The 17704-nt window shown below is 62.0% G+C and overlaps 1 protein-coding gene across 1 annotated transcript; it reads right to left on the bottom strand.

Annotated features, from left to right (window-relative positions):
* Positions 1-2747: 2747 nt before the first annotated feature.
* Positions 2748-8609, bottom strand: FSCN2 (fascin actin-bundling protein 2, retinal). Its single transcript, XM_019661943.1, has 5 exons — positions 7336-8609; positions 3964-4120; positions 3544-3665; positions 3077-3244; positions 2748-2995 (listed from the first exon to the last, which is right to left on the bottom strand). The coding sequence occupies exons 1-5, from the start codon at positions 8159-8161 to the stop codon at positions 2790-2792; spliced, it is 1479 nt and encodes a 492-aa protein (XP_019517488.1). The 5' UTR covers positions 8162-8609; the 3' UTR covers positions 2748-2789.
* Between the last annotated feature and the right edge of the window lie 9095 nt (positions 8610-17704).

Here is a 17704-nt window from a genome sequence, read left to right as displayed (position 1 = left end):
CCTCTGCTGGTCCAGGGTGGTCCCTACGCAGCCTGGAGGGAGGCTGCGGCCTGGCCTGGCCTGGGAAGGCTCTACCCCCTCACCAGCTTCATGCCCAGCTGTTCCCAAGGGTCACCTTTCTGCCACCTACCTGAGTGCCATAGGGGAGGATGGAGTGGCCAGGCCAGTCCACAAGTGCCCCGAGACAGACCAGCCCTTTAGGAGTAGGCCGAGGACAACATTCAGAGGGCCTGTGCCTGCCACAGAGAAGGGTGACGCGTCCCAGGCCTTGCCCCAGCAATCCCCCTCTCCCCCAGCACAGGCTGCACAGAGCCCAGAGCTGACCTGGATTTTTTGGTGGCCTGCAGGGCTCACCTACCCAGAGGGGCTGCTGTCTGCCATGTTTTGCCCAGCCCTGTAAGCCTCAGCTCTGCAGGCACCAGTGTGGTGTGTGGAAGAGCAACACAGCCATCTTCCCAGGCAGCAGGGGGCCTTGGCCACCCCTGGTCCCCACTGTGCAGCTCATGACACAGGCGGTGGCCGCAGAGCTAAGAGCTCTCCTAGCAAGCCTGCCACCTGTGCTGGGTTCTCAAGGAAAACCCTGGAGGGCCGGCCGAGTGGCTTAGTCGGTTAAGAGCTCGCTCAAGAGTGTGAGCTCTGAGCAACAGCGGTTCAGTGCCCAGCCCGAGCTGAGCAGCCAACAGGTGGCGGAATGGCTCAGCAAAAAAAAAAAAAACGAAAACCCTGGAGACAGCGCTGCTGCCTGAGACCCGATGGCAGCAGCGGGAAGGACCCTGTCCTGCCTGTGTGCTGTGGGTGCGGAGATCCTGATTCTGGGCAGACGCCTCGTGCTGTGTACACATTGGAGTATCCCAAAAAGGAGAAAAACTACACACACCCAAAAAAATCAAAAGAGGGGGAGGGGTAAAACGGAGCAATGGGGGGAACCTGATAAATCTGAGAGGAGGCGAGAAAGGAGGGACAGGACAAATAGGACACAAACCACAAGGCGATGCGTCTCAACCCGGCTGCAACACAGTGAGCCGGATGAACACACAAGACCTGACTGCAGCCAGGAAAGTGCCCAAACACAGGTGCAGGGTGGGTGCCTGGGGCCACATAGCCAGGAGAAGTGACAATCCACACTGAGCTGCTCGGAGCCACCTGGGCCACAAATGTGACCCAGGAGCCCTCACCTGCCCCCTTTTAGCATCTCCTTGGCCAGAGGGCACCACGCTGAACACACGCCCCTTTGCAGTCCCCTGCTGTGTGTGAGGCCCCAGGCTGGCCACCGCAGTGACAGCCCCTGCACGCAATCCAACCCCCCTCAGCCACAGCATGTTCCCTCCATCCAGTCCCAGCCGGTGCCAGGGTGTCCTTACTGCCACCCCTGTCGGCCCCTCCCAAGGACCCACTGGCACTGTTCCCTGCCTCCTATCTCCGGTGGCTGCCCCAGGCTGTGCGGGCACCAAGCACATTGCCTGGCTGAGGTCAGCGAAGGTGAGACCCCTCCTTGACACCCTGCGGGGGTCAGGGAACCCAGGCCTGGTGCTGCTTTCTTGGGCTCAGCACCCTGGCAGGTGAGTCCCCAATCTTCCTGTCCCAGATGCCACCAGGGGGCAGCTCAGCTGCCTCCTGCCCCCTCTGGCTCTGGGCTCCAGTGTCTGTTCACAGACTTAGCCGGTGCCTGCCCACACACACCCTCGCCCTCCCTTGTCCCTGAGGTGGGGATCGTACCCGGGGGTCCCCAGAGACAGGGCGACACGGAAGCTTGGGAGGTTGTCCTAGCAGGCTCTCCCTGCCCTCAGGTCGCCTCATCCCCTTCCTCTCCAATCCGACATCTGATCTCCCCGAACCCATTCTGCACCCCCTCCCTGCTGCCCTCTTTTTTTAAAATGCCCCATCTCCACTGAACCACCTCCTCGGGACTCACTGGGGTGGGGGGTCTTCAGGCCCCAAGCAAGGGCTAGGGCTGCCCCTGGGTGGGGAGAGGGCTTGGGCCTAGGGAAAGAGCAGCGAGGGTGTCATCTTTGGGTGAGGTCATCCTCCTGGGCTCCAGGCTTTCTCAGGCTGCTTCCCACCTGTGCTCCCCCAGCCCCCCATCACCCCATCTTCAAGGCCCTGACCAATCCCAGGGGGCACGACCTCCACCCCCAACCCCGCTTGGAAAGCACATGTCACCCAGCTCATCCAAGAGGCCTTGTCTTGCGGAGGGGTCCTTGAGGGCTGGTGTGGGGAGACGTAGGTGAGCCATGGGCTTTGCCCCATCATTCACCCTGGCATTAGGGCAGCCAGCCTGCTTGGGGGCAAGGCAGAGGAGGATCTCTGTAAGCAAGTTGGAGGGGCTTGGCCTGAAAGCCCCCCTCCTGGGCTCGGTGGGGCTGGGTGGCAGCAAGTCACGGGTAGGAGCTGAGAAGGCCCTTCTCCCTGTGGCTGGCCATCCGTGGCCCTGTCGGGGACGGCGGGTCGTTTTCCATCAGGCCCTTTGGGGATTCCCTAAGACTCTGCACCTGACTAGGGGAGCGGTGATGCGCGGTGGAGACACGCTGACCCCAAGGTCCCTCTAACTGGCTTGACGCCCCCGTGCTGGGTGGAGAGGAGCTGGCTGTGCGGGAGGCAGGACAGGAGGAGCCCCAGCGCTGACCCGCGGGCGGGGGCGCGCGTCCAGGCCTAGCCCCCGCTCCCGCGCGCAGAGCCAGCCCGCGCGGCCCCAGCTGCAGACCCTTCGCGCCCACCCCCGGGGCGGCGCCACGGAGCCCGCCAGCCTCTGCGACACAGACACGGTTTAATGGGAACAGCGGGCCGCGCGCTCAGTACTCCCAGAGCGCGAACCCGGCCGGTGCGTCCGCATCCGCGCGCAGCAGCCCCGAGGCGCCGCCGCGCAGGTACTTGCCGCTCCGCGCGCGGATGGCCACGCGGCCGCGCTCGCGGAACTCGAAGAGGAAGTCCTCGGCGCGCTCGCCGTCGCTGCACACGCTGCCGTGGCTGCCGGTGTGCCAGAACCCGCCGCCGCGGCCTGGGGGGCGAGAGGGCGTCGGCGGGGCGCGGCTCCCGGACCCCCACCCACCCCGCCGCCCCGGCCCCGCGCCGCCCGCACCTCGGATCTGGTAGGCGCCGTCGCTGAAGCTCAGGTGGAAGACGTCGTAGACCGAGCGGTTGGTGTCCAGCTGGTTGGAGCCCCGGCGGTGGCACACGAAGCCGTCCAGGCCGCGCAGCACCAGGATGGGCCGGTTAATGAGCTTGAGCACGAACTCCTCGTCCTGGCCTGCGGGGAGAGCCTTCCCTGTCCAGGCCGGTTGCGGCGGGCGCGGGGGCGCAACCCGGGCTGCTCCGAGAGGGCTCCCAGGGGCGCAGTGGACACACGGGCTCTCGGGGACCTAACTGCTCCCCCGATGTCAACAATGATGACCTTGACCAGCAAGTGTGGCCACTGCCCGGGGCAGCAGCACTTCCATGGTGGGGGCGGGGGGAGGGCAGCTCTTGATGGACACACGGTCTCCAAGCAGGTGCCGTCCCTGGGCGGAGGGCCCAGCCCGCCCCCCGGGGCAGGCAGGGAGTGCTCACCCACGAAATCACTGATGGCCGCCAGCTGCCCGTTCTTCTTCATGCACACGTAGCGCCCGTTACTGGCCTTGAGGGCCACCCGCCGGCCACGCCACTCCATCTCAAACATGGTGGTGGCAGAACTGGAGGGGCAGGGCAAGGTCCCTTCAGAGCAGCAGCATGTGGGGGCTCAGGGTCAGGGTTTCCCATCCCCTCAGGGCCAGTGACACACCCGCCACCGTTAAGAGCTGCCCCCCACCCCAGTGGGCATTCTCTCCCAGCTGGGCTGCTACAAAGTCCGTGTGGTGGAGGTGACGGAGGTGATGGGGAGGTGAGGGGGATGATGGTGGGTGATGTGGGGAGATGGAGGTGGAGATAGTGGTGGTGATGGTGTTGGAGGGGGAAGTGAAGGGGGGATGGAGGTGGAGACGGTGCACTCACACTTGTGTGGCTGTAGCCTGGATGCCTCCATGGGTGACCAGGGTCCAGTAGCCCCCGGTGCTGGAGTAGAAGGTGCACTTCTTTGTCTCTCGGTCAATCTGCATCAGGAAGGTCTCATGATCCAGTTCTTCATCTTGGTTGGCTGAGACGTTGACCCCTGGAGGGAGGAGATGGGAAGCCCCTCACGCCTCTTCCTGGGTGGGTGGGAGCAGAGGGATGGGGAAGCATGCTCTTTGGGGCAACCCCAAAGCTGGAGGGGGGTCTCATCTAGAACCTGAGAAGATTTGGAAGACGCTTCTCAGAGAGTCCGGGAGCTCTGCCCCCAGGGCCATGTGGGCACGTGGACCCTCCCACACACGCTGCTCCCTAAAGGCCCTGCCCAGCTCCCGCCACAGCCCAGGAGGCAGGCCCTCCTGTGCCAGCAAATCCCCTGCCTCCATTAATCGGCAGATAATCTGCCGGCTCCCACTCTCGACCTGGCATTTTCCCCGCCTTTATAACTCATTTCTAAGCCACTCGGTGGGCGCAGTGGGGTCCCTGTCCTTCCCAGTGCCATGGCCCGGGACACAGCCAAGGCCTGGAGTCCACTCCTGGGCACTGTGCAAGAGCGGGCCCCCGGTCAGCTCCCCGGCCCTGCACTCATATGTGAGGGGTTTCCCAGGAGCCCTTGGGGAGGGACTGAGGGGCATCTATGCCCAGCATAGGGGGCAGCAAGCAGGCACTGGAGCCTCCCCAGTATCTTTCCATAAACCGAGTCCGTTTCCATGGCAACTGGCCTCTTTGATTGGTGTGGCAGATCACAGAGCTTCCCACAAGCTCTGACATGTCCAGGAGGGATGGTAGCAGAGAGCCCAGGGCCTGAGGGTCAGGGCCAGATCTGTCCAACCTTCCCCCGAAAGGAAGGGCTGGCACTGGAGAGCCTGGGGCCTCCCACCCCCCCCATCAGCTCCCAAAGGCTGCTTTCTCCAGAGCCTCAGGCTGGGCCTTTCCTCTCATGAGGGTCACTGTTCAGAGGCAAAGAAGGTGGCCTGGCATTTTCACGGCCATTCCCACCATCCGTCAGCAGCCCCAAACTAAGTGAGCACCTGCTGCTCTGGGCCCACAGAAAACAGCCCTTCCCTCCTGGCACCCATCATCTGCAGGGAACAGCAGACAACAAAACGCTGTGTCCACTGCCCATGAACACTGTGGGCCTTGACCGGGGACAGCCTCACGGGAAGGTGACACTGAAGCACACCTGAGGGGGTGAGGGAGCCGTTCCATAGATGGCAAGACAGGAGCAAGGCCAGGGGTCCTGAGGCTGGGGCTGCATGCCTCTGCTGCCATCTCTAAGGCCAGCCCTGTTGGTGCCCCCACACACTCCCTCCAGACAGGACATGTTCCGGGGGCTCCATCTCACATAGCCATCTGCTTCTGAGTCCCTGAGCTGAGGCGGGAGAGGCTCCTGGAGTCCTGGTCGGTGCCGGCAAAGGGCACGGATCCCACTCACCAGGAGGGATCAGTTGAGAGGTGGGTGTGTGCGCACCAAGGGGCATCTGTAGGTATTTACGGAAGAACTTTCCTTCCGTGAAGACACAAGAAGAGCCAGAGCCCCTCTTTCCTCTGGACTTTGTCCGTCTGAACGTGAGGCCTGGGACAGCAGCGACCACCTGGTGACCATGAGGGCACTGGCCTGAGGTCAGACCTGTCCTAGGACAGTGGTTCCACAAGGAGGAGTGAGCAGGGACTTTGGTGATACCACTGAGCTGGTAATGGTGTCCTGCCTGGGACCCCAGCAGCCCTGTGCCTCCAGGCTCCCCTTTATAAGAGAGAATTAATGTCCTTGTGGCTTTTGAAAGTTTGCAGCCATTTTTTGTTACTTGCAGCAAAAATCACTGACTGTGGCACAGCCGTCAGCACCACCATGTCAGTAAAGGCCGGCAGTGAGGGCGGCAGAAACAAACAGACTCTGGCTGATGGAGGCAGCAAAAAGGGTATCAGGAGGAGAAATCAGGCAGCCAGGTGCACACAGACACCCCAGGGGGCCGGAGACAGGTTTAGGGGCTGCCTGGCCAGGAAGATGACCGAGATCAAGGCTGCTACTCTGCAGAACCCACTGCTCCACCTGCCTTCGATCTGGAGGTGCTCCCTGCCCCCAGACTGAGTGCCACATCCTGCTTCCTTGCACCCTGGTTGCCCAGTCTACATCAGGACAGCTGGGGTCACATGCCCTCAGGCTTATTGCAAAGGCAGTGATGAGACAAATGTGGGGTACCTTGGCTTCTACAGTGGGAGGTGGATCTGCTTGTTAGTTGGGACTTCCCCCAAAAAAGGGATGGGGTCAGATCCAGGGTGGTCCAGAAAATGACAAATAGTCCCTTCAGGCCCACCCCTCACCACCACCACTATCACCATCACCAAAACCACCACCACCATCATCATTACCACCAACACCAGGATCACTGGCAGAACCACCGGCACCATCTCTGTCACCACAGCCACCCTTACCATCACCTCCAACAGCCTTGCTCACAAGCTGCACATACCCAGCCTCTCCTGTGACTCACAGGAAGCTGTTTCACGTCGTAGCCCCCATTTCACTGACAAGCCTTGGCCGAGGCCAGAAGCTGGTGTGGGAAGGACCAGGGCTGTTCATCTTCTGTGGTGCCCCAGGACCCAGCCACATGCCAGGACGAGTGCACAGGACGTGCTTGTTGAATGCCCGCCCCTGTGCTGGACTGGCCTGCAGGACCTTGACTGCAGGCAGGGGCCCCCGTATCCACAGCTGGGCCACTCCTCCCAGGTACTCATGACGGGATCTACCACCTGGATCGGGGGTGGCAGTGTGCCAGGTCAGGGTGTGCCCGGCCATTCTTCTTGCGTAGAGCCAGGAGCCCAAGTGGGTGGCAGCTGACACTGCTGGTCTGGGGCCGGACGAGGGCCCACTGGTCAAGCACATTGGGGTGTGGGGACCGCTGCTCTGCCCCACTCCACTCCTGCTGGCTCCTCGCTCTGCCCTTGGAACCCTCCCCAATTTCTTTTTAAGTTCAGAAAGTGGGGTGGTGTGAGATAAGAGGTGGAGAGTGGGGACCAGACCGGTATGGGCATGGCCTACCCTCCTGCCCCTCATAGCAGCAGGCCTGGGCCTCGCCTACCTGCAGCTGGGCACTGCCCACGCTGCATTCAGCAGCTGCCCAGCTGTCCTGAGACAGACCCCTTTCTTCTAACACCAAAGCCAGCAGCCCTCAGCGGGGACCCTTCACATGGCCCACAGCCCAGCCACCTGCACTGTGCACCTCCACACACGTGTCTTCACCCACATGGACACGATGCCACTTCCCATGCGACCCCTGCACTGAGGTCAGGGCGACCAGTCCCACGCTCCCTCGTTACCTTGCCTCACAGACACATAGCGGTGGTTGGCGGCCACCATCACCACCTGAGGGTGACTCTCCTCCAGGTCAAACAGCTCGTCCTTGCTGGGCCGTGTGTTGCGGCCAGCCCTGAGTGTGCCAGTGGGCCCCACGGGTGCCAGGTAGAGGCCGTCACAGTCCTTGAAGGCCAGCTTGCCCGACTTGAACTCGAGCGTGTAGCGGGTGTGGGCCTCGGGCTCCCAGACCAGGCGGCCGTCGCTGCGCAGGTAGCGGCTGTCACAGGACTTGAGGCAGTACTGCCGGTTCTGGAAGATGAGTGTGATGAGTGCGTCCACGCCCCATGGCGTGTTGCTGTCGGCCACGATCTCGTCCTCCTGCGGGCACAGGTGTGCGTAACGCCGCCGGCTCACGCTCAGCAGGTGGGCCTGCGGGTGGATGGCCAGGTGCACGGTCCACAGCTCAGCTGGGGAGATGGCGGTGGCGAAGCAAGACAGCCGGTCCTCAGTGCCACCAAAGAAGCGGCCATGTGGCTCCGACTGCAGCACCCAGCGCCCGTCGGGCTGCGGCAGGACCAGGAAACGGCAGTCACGGCCCGGCCGCTCTGCCTCGCAGGCCACGCGCCCGTCTTCCTCAGCAGACAGGTAGCGGCCCAGATGGCTGCTGCGGAACAGCACGGCGGTGCCCTGGCCGGGGTCGGGCTCCAGCACCCATGTCTGCTTCCTCTTGAGACTGGGGGCCGAGGCATTAACCTTGAAGCCGAAGCTCTCGGCCGTCAGGTACCGGTCAGTGTCATTGACGAGGCCAAACTGGATCTTCAGCACCTGGTGCAGGCCGTTGGTGGGCATCTTGGAGACGGCCCGAAAGGAGCTGGGAAGCTCTCTGTGCGCTCACGGCCCCTGAGATCCCCCAGAGGCCCAGCCCCCAGGCCCTGCCGGCGTCATGGACCCGCTGCCTGCTCGGATGCCGCCTCTGACCAGTGGCCGCGGGCCTGAGCAGCTCTTACATGACCAGCAGGCAGGAGAGGGCGGGTGGGAGGAGGATCAGAGCTGTGCCGGCTTAGGGACAGCGGCTGCCTGTCGTTACCCCAGCTTGGATTTCAGCCACTCCCGGACTGCACCGGGGCCGGACCCGGGGCGTTGGGGCTTGAGAGCGCCCCCACTGCAGACCTGACCTCCTCCTTGTCCTTACCAGCAGCTGCCGAGGCCCTCGGCTCAGGCCCTGTGCCCCGCCTTGTGGTTCCTGCACTTCTTGAGCTCTCTCCTTGCCCCCTACCCCAGGGCCCCCAGGGCCCCCAGACCCACTGCACGGACTCACCAGCCCAGCCCAGATCTTTCCCAACGTAGAAAAAGCTGCCTGGTGGAAAGCTCACAGTGCAGCCGCAACCCGATCACAGCCTTCCACCCTCAGCAGCCGCCAGGTCCTCGGCCAGATCCAGTTACTGCTTCTCTGATTCCTGCTGCCAGGAGCACCGCAAGGCCCCCCACCTGGGTGGCCTGCAGCCCGAGTCATGTGCTGTCCCCCTAGGCTGCCCCTGGGCCACAGCCTGCAGCCCTGAGCCGAATGCTTCTTCAAGGGTGGCCTGGGCTGCGAAAGTGGCAGGCAGGGCTGTTGGTGCCAGTGAGCAGGCCCAGCGTCCCTGTCTGGGCAGCTGTGGCACCCGGACTGGAGCCAGGGTGCAGGCAGCGTGGAGAGGCAGCTGCTCACCGTGCTCACACCGGGCCGGTGGCCTGGCTGTGCTGGGCCCGAGAGAAAGGGCCCCTGCTTAGGGCCAAGATGGCAGCTGTATGATGGACACTGACACCTGCGAGTGGGTGGCACAGGGGCCGGGTGACATGAGAGTGTGATTGTGGAGCAGACGATGTCATCCTGGGGGCACGGGGAGGTCACAGGCCGTCGGACCCGGGCCGGAGGGCCCAGCTCTGAGCTGAGCTGTGTCCTGAGCACCTCATGGGGCCCATGAGGCTTCTCTGTCCTAATGGGTGAGCTCTGGTCAAGCCAGCCTTGTTGGGTAGCCTTGCGGCCCCTGAACTGCCATCCACATTGCCAAAGAAAGTGGCCTGACTACAGGGGTCTTTGTGGGGTTGTGTCCGGGGGCCACGTAGGGATGAGGCTAGCTGGCTAGGAGAGCCCGGAAGCTGGTTACCCTTGGCCCTGGCATCACCCCGTCCTAGCTGCTGGGGTGCCCGGTGGTGCCCCCTCGCCACTGAGCCCCAGGGGTCAGTCTTTGGGGACCTGCAGTGGGCCCACTCAGCCTGGTCATGCCTGTCTGTCTCCTGCACCTGCCTCAGAGGCCAGGAGCCAAGTAGTGAAACCAGAGCTGCCCAACCTGGGCCTGGGCCAGCCTTGGTGTCCTCTTCCTCGTCACAGCGTGTGACCCTCAGGCCTCCCTGGGGACCGGGACCTGGGACAACGGGCCACTTCCAGCCATGGCCTCCAGAGTCTCACCCCTCCTCGTGTGCCCTCGAAGCTCCAGGCAGATGCTCCTCTATCCCTCTTGAGGCCACGCTGGGGCCCTGTGCTGTGGGGGTCCGGCAGATCGAAAGGGACTTGGGCTGGGCCCGTGTGGACCCCCGGGAGCAGGCGGGGCAGATGGCACAGGGCCTGTGGTCAGGAGTGGGCACAGGTCAGGGGTCCTTCCTCTAGTCTTCCAGCCCTGGGCAGTGACGTAGCCCAGCGCACGCAGACACTGAGGAGGCGGCCATGGGACCCATTCCCTTGCTGTGTCCGGGAAGGGGTGCGGGGAGGAGACCCGTGCACAAATCCAGGCGGCAGCGTGGTGCAGGTTGTGGGTTGGCCCAGCAAGGGGCTGGTCTTGGCTCTCCCTGAGGGCTGGCGTTGTCTGTCTCTGCGCCCACACTGTGGGGCTCCGACTGTGCCCGGCTGGGCTGTGCGCCAGGAACTCCATCTAGGGAGATTGTGCCCCTCCCCAGGGATGATGCCCACACAGGATCCCCCCACGCCCCCTGGGGCCTGGGCCCAGGCCTCGATGCAGAGAGATGTCCCCGGCTTGTGGTACAAGCTGTGGTCCCCCTCCTCCACACCCGAACCCCCAGCCAGGCTGCACGGGACCTGGGACGTCCGATGTGCATGACGGCCTCATTAGCGCTGACTGGCGTTGGCAGGGCGCTCGCGGGCATCACGTGCCCAGCAGAGGAAGCCCGGCCGCCAGGCACTAAGTGGGTCTGGCTCCGGGCAGCCTCTCGGTGGCAGAGCCAAAGTGGCTGCGGCCTCTCGATTCTGGGACCCACAGCCCAGGTGGGGGTGGGGTGGGGCTGCCTGGCACTGACCCAGGGGCGTGAGCCAAAGGGTGGCCCCTCAGGCTCCAGAGAGAGGCGGGCTTCCCAGCCAGGCTTCTTTGGAGGGAGGTAGTGGCCTCTGGTTCCCTGTCCCCCCTCAGGAACCAAGGCCCTTGTCCCACTACCTGCTAGGGCCATGGTTGCTTTCTGGAGCAGTCCTCCCACCCGCACAAGGTTCTGGCACATAGTAGGTACTTAACAAGTCCCTGTGAGTGTTTGATGTGAGGGTTCTTGTGTGATGGGCTGAGCCCTGCAGATAGATGCTGCAGCGTGTGCGTGCGTGCGTGCGTGCGTACGTGCGTGCGTGCGTGCGTGCGTGTGTGCGCGCATTGATGGGGATGGGCAGAGGGAGCCATGGTTACCCGGGACCCCGCCTCAGAGCCCACGCGCCAGCCCAGCAGGGCGCTCAGGCTGGGCACTGCACTGGGGAACGTGCTTCACGGGTCAACAATCACAGCCTGATATACATACACTGCTTCCCAGAGCCTCCCGCCCCGCAGCACCATCCTCAGGCAGTGGGGGGCACCCTCTCATGGAACCCCTCGAAACCCTGTGGCTGTGCCCGCTCTCAGAGGGTGTCCATGCAGCCATGTACTTGGGGCACACAAACCACCACTCTGTCCTGTCCAGCCTGCACTCTGGGGTGTCCAAAATCACTGCCACTCTGGGGGGTCCCATTCACCCACCCCTGCTCACCTCTGAACCTGACATGGTCCCCTCCCCGGGGTGGAGCCATGTCTCCAGTGTGTGCCCACTGCCCCAGGCTGCCACCCGAGACTGCTGGCCCAGGCCTGGGCACAGATGTCAGGCCACCTGATGCACCAGCTTTAACATGTTTGACTTGAAGAAGGGTGCCTTTTCCTGATAGGCACCCAGAGGCCATTTGAGTGAGCAGTGCCCCTGGGCCCCTACTTCAGGGAGTGACCACCTATGGATGGACAGAGCCAGGTGGACCCTCATGACCACAGCTGGACCCGGAAGGCAGGGATTCCCTCAGCTGTTGGAAGCCCCCAGCAGACAAGGCCCCTCTCAGTGAGTGTCCAGTTGGGCTGGGAGCAGAAAGGGCTGTTTCAAGGGTCTTCCAGGCCCCTGGCATCCATCCTGAGGCTCTTAGGAAGCTGTTCTTTTCTCAGGGTGTTGGGGGGTGGATGGGCCTGGCCTCATGGCGGGTCCCCCCTCACCTGGTTAGGCCCCTCTGGAGCTACCAGGGAAAGGCCTCCACCACGGCATTTCTAGACCACTGGACCTGGAGCGAGCGCTCAGCCTGGGCTCCTGCCAGCAAGCTGCCTGCTGCCATGGCGACCGGCGCGTGCGCCAGGCTGGGTGCCCGGGCAACGCTGATGCCGGTGGCGTGAGCTGGCACGGGCCCTGTGTGTGTGCAGGCCGGGGCGGGGGTGGGGGCGGCTCCCTGCCTCGGCTGGCTTGGAGCCCTGGAAACTGGGAAATGGACCAGGACGGAGGCCCGGCTGAGGACCGCCACAGGCCACACCTTTCCCAGACCCTGGTCTCAGCCCCTGCTCTGAGGCACATCAGCCACACCTCCCCTTGGGCAGCAAGGCTGAGAATTACCTCACACAGAGGAACCCCCAACACCCCACCTCACTTCCCAGAGCCCCCCTCAGCCCCAGGCCCTGGCTACCTGCTGCATTTGCTGGCACCCTGCCCCTCCCACAGTCTCCTTGGCCCCACAAAGCGAGGGCCACCCTGCCGGCCTGGGCCCTGGTGGGCATCGCCTGCTCCCAGGGTCCACCTTGGCAGGCGCCCAGGGCCCAGCCTCCTGCCTCGCTCCTGAACACAGGCCCCTGGCTGGGTTGCCTCATGATTTTTTCATGGCGGAGCTCACTGCTGCTGCATAGTTCCACTTACACAGCAGGCTCGTGCTTCTCTTACTCCGGCCTGGGTTGGTTTACTGGAGGCCTGAAGGCGGTTTAGGGTGACAGCTCACCCAGGCAGGGCAGGAGGGAGGGGCAGCGTTGGGATGAAGAGTGTGGGAGGGGGCTCCCGCGTCTCAGACTGCTCAGTGTGTGCAAACACGGGGATGCCGGCCTGCACCTCCCCCCTGTTGCACATGAAAATCCACTCACACACACCTCCCAAGAACCCGCCCCTCCTCCACCCCATGTTCCCTACCTTCCTCTATCATCCCCCATCCCCCAGGGCCACTATCTGCCACCCCCTTACCCTGCACTTAGCAGGGAAGCTCCTTGAAATACTGGTTTTCGTGGACTCCTCTCTTGCCAGGTACCCCTCCCATTTCAAGCACAGAACTGCTGGCTGGATGGGGAAGCCTGCTTGGGGCTGTCAGGGTAGAAAGCTGTGGCAGTTTCCTGGCTTTTGTCTCTTATAAAGCCATAAGGTTTGATAGGGGAGGGGAGGGAGATCAGAGGCCTCTGGGCCCCGGCAAGGCTGAAAGTCCTCATGACCACAAGGTGATCTCCCAGAACCCAAACCCCAGGACCTTTGCACACACCTAGGATGAGAGGGGAGCATTCACAGGAATGTCTGCGAGGGAGCCCCTGGCTACATGGGGCTCAGAGTGAGGACCAGACCAACTCCAAGAGAACAGAGAGCTATTTACTGCCCACCTGGGTTTCTAGACACACAGGTTCGAAGCCAAGATGTGCCAACACCTGGCATGAACAGTCACAAGCTCACAGCTCCACAGGTGACCGTGGTCGCCTCTGCCCTGCCCCGTCCATAGGCACCCTCACACAAAAACACAGATCCACATAGCCCAGATACGCATGCACACACACACACACACATACACACACACACACACACACAGCACAATGCTGCATCTATGTGCAGAGGCTCAGCCATCGTGAAAGAACTGGATCCGATACCAAGCAACCATGGGCCCTGGTGATACTGTGAGCCAGAAACCTTGCTGGGGACCCAAAAAGGAACTGACTCCATTTCCGACTTCTGGGACAAAACAAGAGTGGGTCATTTCCTCGACCTAAAGAGAGACAGGCTCTGCATACGGTCACCGTCCTTTGTCTAACAGCTCCCATCGGGGCAATGCCACCCTACTCAGCTCCAGACTTTAGTGCTGGTCTGCTCATAAAAACCTCCTCACCTCTAGGTGATACTCCACCGTAAAAGGTCTTGGGTATTAAATATGTGATAGTTTATGACAACTAAACGTGGTACGGAATCCTGAGTTAGGTCAGGAAAAATGCCATGAAGGACACCACTGGGACAGCTGTCATCATGGAAATACAGACTGTAGATTAGATGAATGGTGTCACAGCAATATTAAATTGCCTGATTAGGGTCACTGTACTGTGACCATATAAGACCTTGTTCCTGGTCTTATGAAAAGCACTGAAGTTTTAGGGGTAAAAGGCAGAATATCTGAGACACACTCCCAAATGGATCCAAAATGACAAGAGAGAGATAAAAAGAACGAGAAGGCAAGTGGGTAAATGTTAAGTGTGAGTTTGAAGTTATCGCAAAACAAAAAGTTTAAAAACTACAATAACTAAAATTAAAAATTCCACTGCAGGGTCAAAAGAAGTAAAAAAAAGAATCCCAGGAAGTTAATAAGAGAAAACAAATACAAACAGAAGAAAAAATAAGAATATTAAAGGATTCATCTAGTAGATATGACACCCAATTAATAGAAATCTCCCCAAAAAAGAACAGAAAAAATATAAACCTAAAGAAATTGTGAAAGAAATAATACAAGAAAATTCTCAAGAACTGAAGGACCCGAGTGGCCAGGGAGTGGCTGAGGATGAGACGGCTTCACCAAGGCTTCACCGAGAAATTTTAGGTTACCACGAACGGAGGGAGAAGCCCAAAGGCTCGTGGAGAAGCGCTAACAGTCGTAGACGTTGATTGGATCAGGACTCAAATGACACCCATTCCCCAATAGTGACAAGACAAGCACGAGCCAGGGAGTCAAGCCTTCAAAATCGGTGGGATCATTTTCAACTTGAAACACCCGCCCAGGTAGGGCGAAATGCAGGACTGTGCAGACACGAGAGTCAAAATCCTGCTGGCAGGCTGGGCGGCCCCTGGAAAGGGGGGTGCTGTGGGGACTGGCAGGAGGGGAGCTCTGAAAGCACAGCTTCAGGCTCCCTCGGTGCTTGTGGGTGGGGGCCGTTCCTGGGGGTGATTCACGCCCACAATCCCCAGTGGACACAAGGGTAGCGGCCGACTCATGTGTCACCCAGGGAGGTGGAGGTGGCGATGCCGCTTAGGCCACCTGCCCAAGGGGGCCACCTGTCTTTCCTGGGCAACGGCCTGACCCCAGCCGGGCTGTCTCCACCTTCAGCACCACCCCACCCCTGGTGGCCCATTTCCCCCCACTGCCCTGGTGTAGCACTGCAAGCCCCCTGAGGCTCCCCCCCCCCAGTGCCTGGAAAAGCAGAATACTTCCACCCCCTTTTGTCCCCTAACTCTGGCCGCCCTCAGCCAGCAGGGTGTGTATGGTGGGGGGGGGTACGGAGGCTCAGAGTCCTGTCCTTCCAATTCTGGCTCCACCTTTCCTGCTGTGTGACCTGGGACCAGCAACCTCTCTGAGCCTCCCTTTCCTTCTCTCTGAATTGATTATCAGTGACGGCCTACTGAGGCACTGCGCATGTATTCAACAGACACAAATCCGGTTTCAAGGTGTGCCCTGGCCTTGGGGTCCCTCTGGGGGTGCTCTTCGTACATCTAGACAACAGGTGCTCCCTGGCTGAACCGAGCCCCGGGCCTCCCCTCTTCAGCCCGCTCTGAGTGTGGGCTGACCGGATCCCACCTTCCCTCCCTGCGTCAGCACTGGCTGAGGTCACCGGCCACTCCCAGACCGCTCTGCGTCATTCTCGGGCTGCGGTGACTCAGCGGCGGGCAGGCAGCACCCAGCGCCTCCCCAGATCCGGGAGGGCCGGACGGGGCAGGCAGGTGCCACCGGACTCTTCTACCGGCCCCAGCGCCCAGCAGCGATAACGGGACCCACCTGGCGGCCCACCTGGGAATGACAACGGCGCGCCTCGGAGCTGGGCACTCGGGGCCTGGAGGCCGGACAGGGCGCCATCTCCTGGCCCAGGCCTCCAGCTCGCTGCCTCGTGGGGTAGTGTCCCACTCGCAGCCTGTGCCACGCAAAAAGAGGTGCTTGCTGAGTGTGGGCACTGCGCCCACCTCCCCCGTCCCCAGGGCTCCGGGTGCCGTGCTCTGGCCCCGCCCCGCTGGTGTAGAGGAGACGCGGAGGATGTGTGGCGGACAGGAGGGGGCTTTGGCGCCAGGTCTGAAACCAGCTAACAGTGGGGGTGCAGAATGGCCGCGGGGATCGGGATAGGCAGGGAGTTCCAGACCTCTGACCCCAGTTTGCGCTGTTTGGGGGCTGCCAGCTGCTTTTCCCGCCTGGAGCCACCCCATCTCTCCTGGGGAGACTGGCGCGGTCCCCAAAGGGTGCAGGGAAAGCCGGTTCAAGGCCAAGGCACCGGGAAGGACATGACAGGATGTGTGGCCCAGGCACCCGCCCCCGAACCAAATTAGGACTGGAGGCCCTGGAAGTGAGCGCCCAGCGGGAGCCGCTCAGCGACCGGCTGGATCGGACCCGCCCCCTGGGGCTGTAGACCCGGCTATAGACGGGACCTGGGCGGGGCCGAGCGCAGCAACTCCCGCCCCCTCAGGGCCCATCCCCTAGAGCGCCAGGCCCCTTCCCTAGGAGGTCTGTGCTGGGGAGGGAGGCCGGGGCCTACGGCCAGGACGACCGGTCCCGACCCTGGACTCTACTCCAGCCTGGACCCCTCCTTCCTCCACGCTGCCCACCCCAGCTGCAGCCCTTGGGACAGTGGTGGGGAGGACAGACTGCCCAGAGCAGCGGCCTCCTGCCCATGTCCCACTCTGACCCGCCTCCTGGCCCTCGGCATGCCGGGGTAGGGACACCAGTTCCAGGGCCCCAGACCTAGTCTAGCTCGAGAGCTCGGCATGCCAGGCGTGCTCCCGTCAGCCCAAGACCCCGGTGGGAGGTGCAGGAAGGGTTAGCTGTGTACCTTCTATGCATCTCTTCAAGGACCCACCTGTCCCCTGCAACCCTAAGAACCTACCAGCTTGGGGCTGGGGAGAAGGTCCCTGGGGGCAGTTAGGCCTTGGGACTCCACTCTCAGCCCCAGGGCCATATCCCTTCCTTTGCATGTTGGAGTCAGGGTTGGGGCCAGCCTCTCACCGGTCTCCCTTCTGCCTCTCAATGAAGGCTTCTCCCTCCCAGTTCCCTCTGTCTCCATTTATGCCAGGCACTATTCAGGCACAGGGGACACCAGTTCCACCGTTACGCCCTGAGAACCTAACGCCCTGGTGAGGAGGAGTCAGGGGATGTTCAGGTGAGAGGTGGGGACTTGACCTGAGGCCAGAGGATGGTCTGGAGGCCTGCATGGAGGAGGCAGCCAACAGGAACAACTTTCTGTGCAGAGGGATAGCCAGGTGTTGTTCTGGGGCTGGAGGTCAATGAGCCAGAGGTGAGTTGGTAAAGGGGTGGAGGGTGGGGCTGAGAGGCCCTACAGCCCAAGGGTAAGGGGCTGAGGTTCCATCTGGAGGAAGTGGGTGCACCGGGAACAGAGTGACCTGATTTGCAATATTAATTATGGGGAAGCAGGTGGACAATTACGGAGGCGGTGGACAAGCTGGACAGACACCCCAGTAGGTCAGGGATGTGCTGCCAGGAGAGCTGTGGCCTGGAGATGAGCTGCTCCTGGCTTTGGCCACGTGCTGTGGTGCAGGGTTGTGTCCATGAGGCAGCTGAAAACCCGGACTCCTGGGTTTAATCCTCCTGTCCCACTGCAATCTGTGAACACCGTCAAGCTCCAGGCAGTGGCTGTCACCCTGTCTACAGAGATCCAGGGAAGCGTGGCCTGGGGGAGTGCCCTCAGGAGCAGAGTGAAGACCTGCTGCCCATCAATGCCACTGCTCCCAGGAATCTTGGGTCTGACACACAGTGGCACTGAGTAAGTGCCTCTTGTCACCAAACATTGAATGCCTGTGGATATCAAGGCCAGAGGCCTGGAAAACCTCAGCAGTGAGGCCTTGGGGGGAAGTTTTTCTGGGCCACCCGATGGCCTCCTGTCCCCAGACCTGTCGTCAGTACAGCAGGGCCACCAG

Source organism: Hipposideros armiger, unplaced genomic scaffold (assembly GCF_001890085.2).
Source record: "Hipposideros armiger isolate ML-2016 unplaced genomic scaffold, ASM189008v1 scaffold_362, whole genome shotgun sequence".
Taxonomy (NCBI): Eukaryota; Metazoa; Chordata; class Mammalia; order Chiroptera; family Hipposideridae; genus Hipposideros; species Hipposideros armiger.
This window is presented reverse-complemented; position numbering and strand designations above follow the sequence as displayed.